General features: G+C 28.6%; 1 protein-coding gene across 1 annotated transcript in view; it reads left to right on the top strand.

The window, feature by feature from the left end:
- Gfrl (Glial cell line-derived neurotrophic family receptor-like) overlaps window positions 1–13,039 on the top strand; it is a 290,881-nt gene that overhangs the window by 272,842 nt on the left and 5,000 nt on the right. Inside the window, exons 16-17 of the mRNA XM_065502246.1 lie at window positions 10,102–10,166; window positions 10,956–11,178. Of these exons, the coding sequence (XP_065358318.1) occupies window positions 10,102–10,166; window positions 10,956–11,178 (288 nt within the window). The remainder of the gene's footprint in view (window positions 1–10,101; window positions 10,167–10,955; window positions 11,179–13,039) is intronic.

Here is a 13,039-nt window from a genome sequence, read left to right as displayed (position 1 = left end):
ATGAATATTTTCTAAAAATAAAAATATAATTATATAACAACAGTTAATAAATATGTATGTTTATTTAAAAAACAAAATTTTGTCATGTTATGGAAACAACTTATGTTTTCGTGGTGAATATTTAAGAATTTACACAGTTGAATGAAAAATGTTTTTGTTTTTTGTTTTTTAATTTTTATAAAATTTTGAAGGTAAATTTTTCTATACACTTCAAAATATACAGTATCATTGTTGTTCTGGCTATGATGTAATTATATGGTTATTTATAGTGCTGTAAAGTCAAAGGTTTTTTCTTGTCATTTTAATATTTGAAAAATTTTATTTTTTTCTTTTAACTCGAAATAGCCTGTGCTATTTCGAAATCAATTTCAAAAATTATGTAAGTTTCAGAGTTATTTACGTCTACGCTTAGTTAGCCGAAACATGTGTTTGCATGTCGAAATTTTTTCAATGGATCATTTATGTTATTTTTGGCTACAACCCTAATTAAAACCATTTCCACCAATTACATAATTTTTTCGATACTTTTATAACGTCAATGTTTATTTGGCCAAACCTTGTATTTGAACATCGAAATATTTATCGATCGATTATGTTATTCTTAATACAAATACCTAACTTCAATAATTTTTATAAAGAAACAAAGATGTTATGGATTTTTGGCCGGAATTTACCACCGTGCTGTTTGTTAAAACATTCCTTTTGCACATATATTTGAAAAATTAATTGAGAATCAAATAATAATCATTCAATAATTTATTTTCATGAATGATTTTTCTTTCGGAACAGCGCATTATGTGGGAGATACGACTAATTATGAACCGATCGCCGACCCCACTATGGTGGTGTAGGGTATAAATATGCACTTAAAATTAAATTGTGTTTGTTTGAAATTCAAAAATTTATTAAAAAATTAAATTATATTTCGATTATAGTGACTTTGGCACTACGTGGTAATAGTTTGGTTCAAATCATGTTATTATTGCAATAAATTAATATTTATTTAACCTTTTAATTTATGTTGTTTTCAAGCCATTGGATTTTACGTATTTTTAATATTATTTTAAATAAATCCATAATTGACTTCTACTTAATCTAAATTTGTTTTAGTTTTTAGATTTTTAGAGTTTCATTGATAATCTGAAACTATTGATTTGGCTCATAACTTAAACTACATAATATTTAAAATCTTTGTAGTAATGTGTGACTTAATATTTTACAGTCGAAATCCATGTACCCCAATTTCTTTAGGATCAGGATGATTTTCCAATTTGATATTATGTAGTTGGATGACTCTCAAATATTTACAGATATGTATGTTTATATTGCAGTCAGTGATTTTTCGCTGATTTATTGATACGTATGCTTTATATCAAACGTTATTAATTAAATATTGCTCATACGCCCAGTAAATTTTGTAAGAATATTCTTGATAAATTAGTATAAACATTAAACAATTAATTTTAAATTTTAATTTCATTCTGTATTTCCAAAAATACTTTAATTTCATATTTTTTGACTAAAGTCCTAAATGAATTTTTTTGTATTTAATCCTCAAAAATAATAATAAAAACATTTGAGAAATAAGATTTTGTATTATTTTGAGCAGGGACCCGAAAAACCTGTTATTTTTTGTCTTTTGAAGCTAAAAAAATGAACACAGAAATACATGTTATTACAGCATTGTCATAACTCATTCAGTTTTAATTTATGTAGATACCTACATAAAATAAAAAACATATTCAAACAAATATTAATATTTTTTTTTAATCCAGAAAAATACAACTATTTCCGAACTCTATGAACTGCAATAAAAGATAATAGCTATATGAGAATGCTGTTAACTAACAAAAAAATAATGTTAAACAAATTAAAATTTAAAGAGAGCTTTACTTTTTAACATCAAAATTACTTTAGCTTTCAATGGACAACCTCTAGTTTTTGGTTGTAAAGGATAAATTGCGCAAACATCATTGAAAATAAATTGTGTTTATTGACTTCGGCCCATTTCAAACGAACACACACTTAAACAAATAAACTTTTACTATAAAACCAACAAACTGCATGTTATATTTTTTACTCTCAAAACAGAAAATGCAACTAAGGACAAAACGACGGCATGCTGTAAAGCCGTCACACTTGTTCAGATACATATGCCATGAACTATTTAACTCTGTTTCAATTCACTCCCATTTTGCTATTATTGTAAACCACACAAAAACACATATAGAGGATCTTTATTTAAAACCGTCCATTTTAAAAAACAAAAATAGCTAAATTTTATAAATTTATCCACTTTTTCCGGAAAACCTAGCATTAATGATTTTATAGTTGTTTCCGTTTACTTTAACAAACAAATATTATTAACATAGAGAATTAATATAGTAAAATAATGATTTCAAGTTATGTTAAGCTTTTCTGAATTCAAATTGTCGTAAAAAAATTATATTTCGGAAATACGATCTTTAACTCTTGTAAATTTTTTAATTTACTAATATGAAGTTATTGAAAATTTCGTGTCAAATATTTATATATAAACATAAAAACTAAAAATTGACAATATCTCGAAAATGCCTTAGTCAATTTAAAATATTTGTACAGATTTATCGTGAGCATATCCAAATTGATAATAAAACTTATTTTGTAAGTGAAAATTATACAAACTAATTGAATATAAAAGTAATTATTGAAAAATATTGATGGTTTGGTATTCAGAAATAATATAGATAGAAAATTTCTCGTTTTCATGTGTAATCTAAGGCGATGTCCCAAAACTAATCCTTTATATTTTGGCCGGATATGTACTCTACACTGCATGCTTTTCCATTATTTATTTTCATAATTTTCATAGTTTTATGTTATTAGTTGATGAAAATAAATTTTGTTTTGTTGAATCCAATGATTTTAATAAGAATTGGATAGATCTGTGGAGTGAAAGTAAGATGTAAAGGTCGTCATACTTAGCATTCTATAGAACTTTGATGAATGCTTTGGCATATGTGGGCGGTATGGTTGCACATTACTTAGAACTTAATATTTTAGTAACATAATTTACCCATCCATAAAATTCTATATACTATAACTATTGAACCACATATGGGACATTTTTCCATATTATAACCTTTCCGCGAAAATTTAAAATACTTTTGCTTATATCACCTTAAAGAAACTGCTTCATAATTGGAAATAAATTAAGAAATGAAAAGAAAATCCGGTAAAAATTATACCAAAAGCTTGATTAGAAAAATTTATTTCATTTAGTTTTAATACGAATTTTCTTAATTTTTCCTAATTTAGATTACAGTTATAAAACTCTAGTTAATGCTATATTCCTGAATACAAATAGAAAGCAGTTGAATAACTCAAATAATTTAAAGCATTTTTGATCTACTTACTAACAACTAATTGTGTTTTATTGGTAATTTACTTTCTTAAATTTAAATATAATCAACGTATATCAATAGTATGTTTATAGTTGTGAGACTCAGTGTAGTGTAAAAACTATATCTAAAAAATGTCAAAGGACTTCTCAGATTGCTATAGTTCATATCTATACAAATAGTAAGTACTTTCACTCATTCACCCCCATATACACACATACTCAACACTATTATTCACACATTATGTAGACTATTAAGAAGTACACGCACATTTGGTCTGTCAAGTTGAACATACGAGTACGATTTGGAGCACAAAATAACGACAACGAGTAGTAAAATAATTGTAGACCATCTGTATTACTATATGATGACATACATACGAGTGTCAATGTATAAATAAGTTTATAAGTGATGTGAGTATGTCAGAGTTTTTCGTAATAACAAATCTATGTCATCATACAAATAAACTTCTTCTTAGTCAAGTGAAAAAGACAAAGAAAAAATAAATATAAAAAATATCCCATGTATACTTGCGTATTTTCCAGTTTACATTTTCACATTTTAACATGAAAGACCATGACCAACGTTGACCAACTAGCATCATATATATTGAATTTCAGTTAATGTATGTATGTTAGGGAGGGCTCAAAAAATTTCTGGCTGTTCCCAATAAAATAAATTTTATTTATTCTAAAATAGCATTTCACAGAATGTTTAAACTGCCTTCAGTATTTGGATCAAATGGTTAAGGTTTTTATTATTTGTTTCATATTTCTGGCAAAGAAATTTCTTTGAAAAATGCATGCAATTCCGTATCTTAAATTATCGTGTAAGTTCACAAATATTCGAACATTTGTATTTTTGTAAACATCATATGATATTATAGAAACGGGTTTTTATTTATTTTTTTTTTAATTACATCTAGTTTGAATTTCATTTTGAGATTGTGGATACCAGATTTTATTTTATATGATTAATACAAAATCTTTACATAAAATATCTATAAAGCCCTTAAACAATAATATTTCTATTATGTAATCAAAAAGAAAGCATGACAAATAAGTAAAAATTTCATTTTCTTTGGGAACTCCGAAGACTTATTTTTCTTTCATAGAAGCAAGGACACCCTAATAGATATGTGTGTTTTTGGCCTGTATGCTACCCGGTAGTTCTGCATGTGAGATAATGTGTCTCTTTTTGTTAGCCTTTTCCACAAGAAACTTCTGCATGTCTGACCCAAATTCTGCTATTGAGTGGTCAATTGACACTTAGCTATTAGATTGATCCTTTCTTATATGTCTATTGTGGCAACAATTTTACTTTACGGTTAAGGACTCAGTACATATTTCCTTTTACACCAGCTAATTGATTGGACTCAATTAGATTCAGCTTGAAAATTAACAGAAATGTGAAAGAGATTTTACATTACGAGGTATTAGGCAGACGATAATACCGATGACTTCCCCTTACAAATAATCTATACATACTTTAATTTAATTAACAGCTAACTAAAATGTTGATTTTTGAAATAAAGTATTGACCATTGAGTGGTAGAATTCTACTGGATGTAAGTAGTTGCATATCTCTTGAAGTGATACGACGCGTCGTATTATAAAGGTAAATAGTACTAACAATTATTTTCTAGTCAAGTGTCTAGTTCACTAATAGTTTCTAAAATCTACAGGGCTTATATTCAGAATGAATGAGTTGAATATGTACGATGTACGATATGTGTGTAATTTAGCAAGCTGTACCAAAACCAACAAGAGTACAGCAACAACGACAGGAATGATGACATGATGAATGCTTTAACATGAATAGCGGACATCCGTTTTGGCGTTGTTTAACATTGATGTTGTTAATGTTGGCGCCATGTTCATGTAACACCAAAGACATTTATATTTACATACATATTTTACAAATATTTCCACATACACTATAAATACAACTACGAGTACTAAATATTATTAAAACTAACACAAGGAAGAGCTTGATATATATTTGAACAATATGAATAGAAGAATAGTGATAAAATATGGTTGGAAAAATAAAAATATGCACTTTATAATTGGTAGAAAAAGAGATTCGCTTAATGTTTATTAATTTATACTAGAATTCCTAATTTACTTATTATTAATATTATGTGGGATATAAAATAAGTTATCAGTTTGATCACTATAGTGTTTCCTCACTAGAAATCTACTAAGCATTATATCAAGTGCTTATTAGGATACAAAGTTTTTCATCAATGTACATTACCAAACTTGCAAATAAATAGTGCTCTTTTTGGATTATTAATGTTGAACAAATATATCTAAACAACACTAAAATATACAGTGGGCCGATCGCAAAATATAAAGTAACAAATAAAGCATGGATGCGGTGTTACGAGTCGTATACGAAAAAATAACAACAAATTTTCGAAGATTCGCTTTAGTAGAAAAAAAAGTAATATTTATCAGAATACTTAGTGGCATTAATAAACAGAAATATAAAATTTATTTCTGTTAAAGTAATTTTCGGAAGCGTGTATGACTACTAATTTTGTGACATGAATTCTGGATATATATAACTTATTTGCAGCGAAATTTATGTAGATATAAACTTACTACTTACGACCGATAAAGTACAATTTCGGGAGGACATTTGTATGTAGGCTATGTGAAATAATGGACCGATGTCAACAGGCTTCATCATTTGGCTGAAAAAATAGCTTGTACAAAATTTTACCGAAATAACATCAAAATTGTACAGGTCGCAATTGTGCTGAATTTGGTTTGTATATGTTTATAACTAAGGTATTTATGAGATTGTATAGGGCTAGGAGAATTAATAGACCGATTCTAACCAAATTCAATTAGTCCTTGGAACAATATAAAAGCTTGTGAAAAACTTTGTCGAATTTTGTCAAAATTGCTACCTGTAGTTTGATTAAAAGGTATACATGGACAGCCAGACAGACGGACATCGTTTAATCGACTTAATTTTTCGAGTGTTTGCTAAACCTACTCAAACCACAGGTAATAATTTTCACAAAATTCGAAGTTTTTCACAAACTTTTATATTGTCCCAAGGACTAATTAAGAATTTAGGTTTATATTTATTTTTAAATAAAAAATTAGAAAATATGCAAACAAAAAATAAAATTAATTAGTAATAATAAATATACATATAAATTTTTAATGGTTAGTGATAGAAAGGAAATATTGATGTCGTTTTGCTAAGCTTAAAATGTCTTTTCATCGTGCATGTTTAAAAAAACAAAAATTCTTTTTTTTATTTTTTATGAGATTTGCGCCCACTGTTGTGGGTTTTTTGAACTATTTTTAAGGATTCAAAAATCATCAATTGTATTAAATTTTTGTGCACAATCGACTAGTGAAATCAGATTTGCAATATATTCGACCGTGTTTGCTCTACAGAAAAATGTCCTCAAAATGCGGGTCTTTAGGTGCGTTAAACCACCACAAGGTGATTCAACGCACAAAAACCTTCAGAAAAATAATGATACCCGAAAAACAAATGACGTGACCTGGTCACAAACGAACTATAATATGACATAATATATTTTTTTGGTTTTACTATTTTGCGAAGAGTTTTCATATGGTAATCTTTGTCGCAATTGCTCAATTAGTTTAATTTGTCGTATTATTTTTTTTTATATTGCCGAAATGGTTTTTAACTCGAAGCATAGATCCACAATACGTTTAACGGCTATTGACAGCCATCGAGTATCACAAGCCTTCAAGAGTTTGTGTAATAACAATTTTGTCTTGAAAGAGAATTTGCTAGACATTTTAGCTTTCAGATATAAAATACTATATTTAATTTAATAGTGGTTGACTTATATTCCCGTTATGAATAACTGATAGTTCTGCATCTCTGATGATTCGAGTTATTTTCTGGGGTAGTATTTTTATTCTCAATGCTTTCCATATGAAATCTACGAACAGTAAGAACAGGGGAGTACGCCATGTTGCCTGGTCTACGCAGCTCCTATTTGGCCGGAAACCTGCCTATTCATCACGTAGAATGTTCTCCATGAAATAATTTGTATGAAATTATTACAAATTATCTTGAAATTTTCTCCTTTATAGTTTACTAGTTTAGCAATTCCAAATTTGTTACCATTTATTTTGGGATCTGTAACACTGTACACTCTTGAACAATTCTAACTACAAATGAATGCGTGAATGTGTATATGTCATTTATAATACCCAGCGGGAAAAAGATGCAGTAAAGAGGCCTTCCTAAATGCCTCATTTTGCAGACACAAGGACTTGCAAAATCATTTTGCCGCATTGCAAAATCATTTCAATTTTACACGGCGTGTCATTGCGAGCCAATGCCTTGCATACTCGCTGCTGTTAGAGGGCTGAGAGAAGGCCTACTTATGATGGGCTGTTGGCAGCCAACAAGCTCACTTGTTATTAGAAGGGGATTCATAGGGCTTCTTGAACACCTTCTAAGAGCAGGCAGGGTGGAATGAGTATCGGATCTTTTAGAATGTGTAAGTATGCCTTTTAGAAGGCCTACAAATTGAAGTCCTATCATTTTTTCCCGCTGGGTAGTAGCATCTCTACAAATACTCAAAGTGAACTGAATTCAAAGTGAAAAGAGAAGATGAACCATACATATTCACAAATGCGAGTATAAATTGTAAAGGATTATATTAAATGATGATACTTCGTTATTATACTCGCGTGTGTATTTTAGAAATATTGTTGGAGAAATGGTTGATTATACATGTATTTATGTATGTTTATAAATAACTACGATGTTGGTTGATTGTATATGTTTTGGGAAAGTATTTGTCCACTTTATTGTCACAGTGTACATGTAAGTGAATGAGTATTTTTTATTGTCATCATCATTGTCGCCGTTATTTGTTCATCTGTATTTCTTTTTTTTATGAACTTCTCCTTCTCTTTAACACAACACATGAAGTTTGTAATGTTTTCATTTGATTTATTATATTTACTTTATCATTTTATATTTGCAACAATATCTACAATTGCTTGTTGGTGTTTGGGCTTGGGAAAAATTAGTTTATAAGTCTAAATTTATAGGAGTATGTTGAAAATTGAAATTTTATTGTTTGTGACATTAACAATTTACTTGAAGTTACATATCATCGCCTAAAGTACAGAATAATGTAACATAACTTTTCATGAGTTTACAGAAGAAGCAAATAACTATGACTTAAAATTGTGGAATTTACAATAGAACGACGCAAATCGAAGTACTAACGACGCAACTTCGAAGTCATGCGACGCAAACTGCAACAAAACCGATGCAACTTCGAAATCACAAAAATTTTAAAAGACGCAACTTCGAAACCGACGCAAACCGGGGTATTAGTGTACAACCACGAATTTTGTTTACAAAAACATTAAAAAACAAACAAAATATAACAATTCAACTAAAAAATAATAGAAAATGTGGTATTTGAGATCCTTTTTGTATACACATTTGAGTTTTTTAAGGATTTTAGTGAGATCTTCTGAAATAATCTTTTATAAAATTAATATAATTTATTTTTTTTCCTTTTTTTTCCTTTCCAATAAAACTTGACTTGGAAAAAACTCTCGCTGATTATAGATGTTGGAGAAATCGAAAGCATGATAAATAAATAAAAAATAAATATGTTAAAGTGCAAAAAAAAAGGAATTGCGGTTAATCGAAACAAATTAATCGGTTTATTTTTTATTTGAAAATCGGCAATTTTAAATTATTCGAACAGTTAACCGTCCAAAATTAATCGGTTAATCGATTGAATACCCTAGTACATATCTTTCATTTATTCTTACTTAATTATTGCACTTTATAGTTTCTCCGCCAAGGCGCATGAAGTTTTTAGACCAAGAATTGTAGGTATCACTCCATGAAAATTATTGTTAAACTCAACAAGCGCCTGTAAAATCATTGGGATCTAAGCATTTCCTAAACGTTTGCAAACAGCAGTGAAATTGGGTACCATACGAATTGAAGCCAGAGACCGTGATAGACGATTTTACATGTCCGAAATGATGCTTGAACGCTATAAAGAAAATCATTTTTGACCGAATCATTCATGAACTGATCTTTATAAGATTTCTTTACATGTCTTTGTATATATGAAACTTATTTGTGTTGAATTTGACTTGACTACCAATATTTTTAAGAGATTTATGTACATTCATTAATGACAATTTCGGGAGAGGTCCTCATATGGGAATTTTCAAGAAAAAATGGCAATATCTTCAGTGACATTCATGCAATGCATGAAGAAAATATTTTAGACACTGAAGATATTTCCATTTTAAGGTTTATGAATCAAATTTTGTATGGAAATTTTGTTTTATAAACCATTGATAAATTTAAAAATTGTTTATGCATATGGGGGTTAACCTTTGGGAGTGTTAGGCTGTCGAATTCCTAGCAGTCCTCTGTGGAAGCTGATATTCTTCCTTAATATACAATGAATTTTTTCTAATAACTTTCAGTTTGATCACAAATTCCACTAAAACTGAAATAAAAGTAAATAAAATATAAAGAATGAAAAATCAAAGATAGCTGTGATCTTCTAAAAAAAATAAATCAAATACTCTTCTATATTTTAATGTCTTTATGATACGTTATTTTAAATTTCCAATATAACTTGGTTATTTTTGATAGCAGAAGTTTAAAATTTTTTACACATATGTAATATTTGCTTTAATTGGATTTTTTCTGGTTTTAGGAAACTGTGTTGTTCAAAGGCCTCACCAATCGGATCAGCTCATAAGAGAGGGAACAAGCAAAAGAGTAAGTTTAAGAATATACAATAAATAACAGAATTGCACAGATTACTCTAGTCCAGTGATAGGTACTCATAGGCAACAGGGTACGAATAATCGATTACTTAACTTTAAAAAACACGGATGTCAACAAAGTTCATACAAATTATAAAATACGAAACAATAATCAATAGAGAAAATACATAATATGTTATTATAAGCAATACTCCATGTTCCATTTATACCGACAACTACTCCAGTCTCAACATTGATGTTACACACACCATGTCAAACACAAATATATTTGAGATTGTCTCATATTTGTGTTAACAACCCTTTTATTGATTGATTTTCAATAGCAATTTGCTTAGGAGCATGATAAATATTCTAGATTATTTTCACTAATTACAGTTTCGTATTTTAGATGTGAGAATATTTTACACAAACTTACGTCAGACATTATTAACTCTATTTACCTTCATTCACAACGAGTTCTACGACTTTGAAAATATTTTAAATAAACGGACATAACACAATTTACTGTAAATCAAGTGTATTGTAGCGGTGCCAATTGCATTTCAAATTCAAATTTGTTTTCTATAAATTTAAATCTTAAATATGTATAATCCACTTAAATGAAATAACGAACAAAAAAAAACTACAACTCATTCCTTCTTGTTTTCATAATTTATTGCCGGTAACACTTCTTATTTCTTGCGTTCTCTATTAAATATTTTTATCCTTACATTTTTTGAATTTAATGTTATTTTCTTTTTTTCTTCTCTTGTATGTTTTCCATTTTATGATTACTTAACAGATTTACTCTTTGGACGATGCTGAATGCAGTGAATTATGTAGCTGCGGTGAATCACTAACACTAACCTGTCATGCCCTTTGCGTGCCATTTGCACCATGCCGCACAGCTTTAGCATTTTATAGTCATGCTTCGCCCGCGTATCAAGCATTCCGTGGTCGTTGTCTTTGCTATTCGGGACGTTTTATATGTATGAAACCTCCATTAGGTGACTATTCCCTGCCAGGTAAGAGCTCATCATTCTCTAGTTGCTACTTTGCAACAGTCATTATTAAAGAAAAACCTTTTTTGTGTGGAATCTTTCTTGTTTTTCTTGTGTGTGTCTTTTGTTTCTGCGATTGTTGCGTGGTGGTGCTGTATAGAAATGCGTGTAATTGCTGGCAGTGCATTTTTCATACTCTTCCATGTGTCGGTTGCGTTGTTTTTAATGCAATTTGACGCGGCTGTATTATACTGCATCATTCAGTTGCTCAGTGTACTTAATGTATTTAAGCATTATTCCTATATAGATAATATTACTAAAAGCAGAGATTTAAAATAATTTATTTATAAGGTTTATTATGCTATTATTTACATTTTTATGGAATTGATTATTTTGTAATAAATAATCTCCATGGTAAAAGTTTATTTCAAACTTCAACAACTAAAACTAATTAATGAAACAATTTTAAGTAACATTATTTCATTCTCCTAGTGAGAAATGTAAAAACTAAAAATCAAGACGAATTTACTGTACAGCAGAGCTGTAAATGAATCACTCATTTTTGAATTAATTCGCGAATCATTCACACAAAAAAATGAATTGAATGAAATTTGAGTCAATTCAAATGAATTTGGTAAAAATGAATTGCAATTCGTTTCCAATTCAAATGAATTGAATTGATTTTGAATTAATTCAAATGAATTTGGTAAAAATGAATTGCAATTCGTTTCCAATTCAAATGAATTGAATTGATTTTGAATTAATTCAATTCATTTACAATTCATTTGAATTGAACAAGATTTTGAATTAATTCAAACGAATTAGAAAAAAAATTAGCAATTCATTTGCAACTCCGACGCGAAATTCGCAGCATATTTAGCAGATTCTTCAATGTCATTAAGTATGCAGTATAATTAATCGACGGTTAAAGAGTCTTCCTTTAAATATAATGCGCCGTTACCATCGTCAGCTGGTATTGAAAGATTATTTTCGTACGCCTCTATTCTAAACATCCCTAAACGTGGATCTCTTTCAGATGATAATTTTGAAAAGCTATTGTTGTTTAAGGTGAATGAAGTATTCTAATTAAATCTAATTAGCCTTATTTATGAAACTCAATTGTGTTTTGAACTACATACATTGTTATTTTTCCTGATTTTTGATTATTTTTGGAAGATAGTTTTATTTTTTTGAAATAAATATAATATAAATATTAGCAAAAAGTTTGTTGTTGGGTGGTCGTGGGTCACAAAATTTCAAAAATTATTAATTGCTTCTTGAATATTAAATATGTTATGTCGTTCAGCGTATTTCAAAATAAAAATCAGTTCTTCTTGAAGAAATAAACTGCAAACACCATGTTTTCATTGATCAGGCGCGTATACAGGACAAGGCTTTTAAATTTTTGTACTGGAAATTTTCATTTTGGTAGGAGAAATCTTTCATTCCCCCTAGAGATCTGCTCTTGAATTTGATTGATTGCAACTCATTTTTGAATCATTCATTTGAATTGCTAATTCTTTTTTCTAATTCATTTGAATTAATTCAAAATCAATTCAATTCAAATGAATTGTAAATGAATTGCAACTCATTTTTACAAATTCATTTGAATTGGAAATGAATTGAAATTCATTTCTGCCTAATTCGTTTGAATTGATTCAAATTTCATTCAATTCATTTTTTCAATTCAATGAATTAATTCAAAATTTAGCTAATTCATAATGAATTAAAATCAAAAAAGAATGATTCATTTACAGCTCTGCTGTACAGGTGGCGTTGATATTACAACAAGTACAACATTGTGTTTTATTGTTGCTTGGGGGACAAAAGTGTCAAAAAAAACAAAACAAAAATTTGTGAAAAAAAACAAAAATAAAATCAATTT

This window comes from Calliphora vicina, chromosome 1 (genome assembly GCF_958450345.1).
Source record: "Calliphora vicina chromosome 1, idCalVici1.1, whole genome shotgun sequence".
NCBI lineage: Eukaryota > Metazoa > Arthropoda > Insecta > Diptera > Calliphoridae > Calliphora > Calliphora vicina.
Note: the sequence above shows the minus strand (reverse complement) of the source record. Positions and strands in the feature narration are given on the sequence as shown.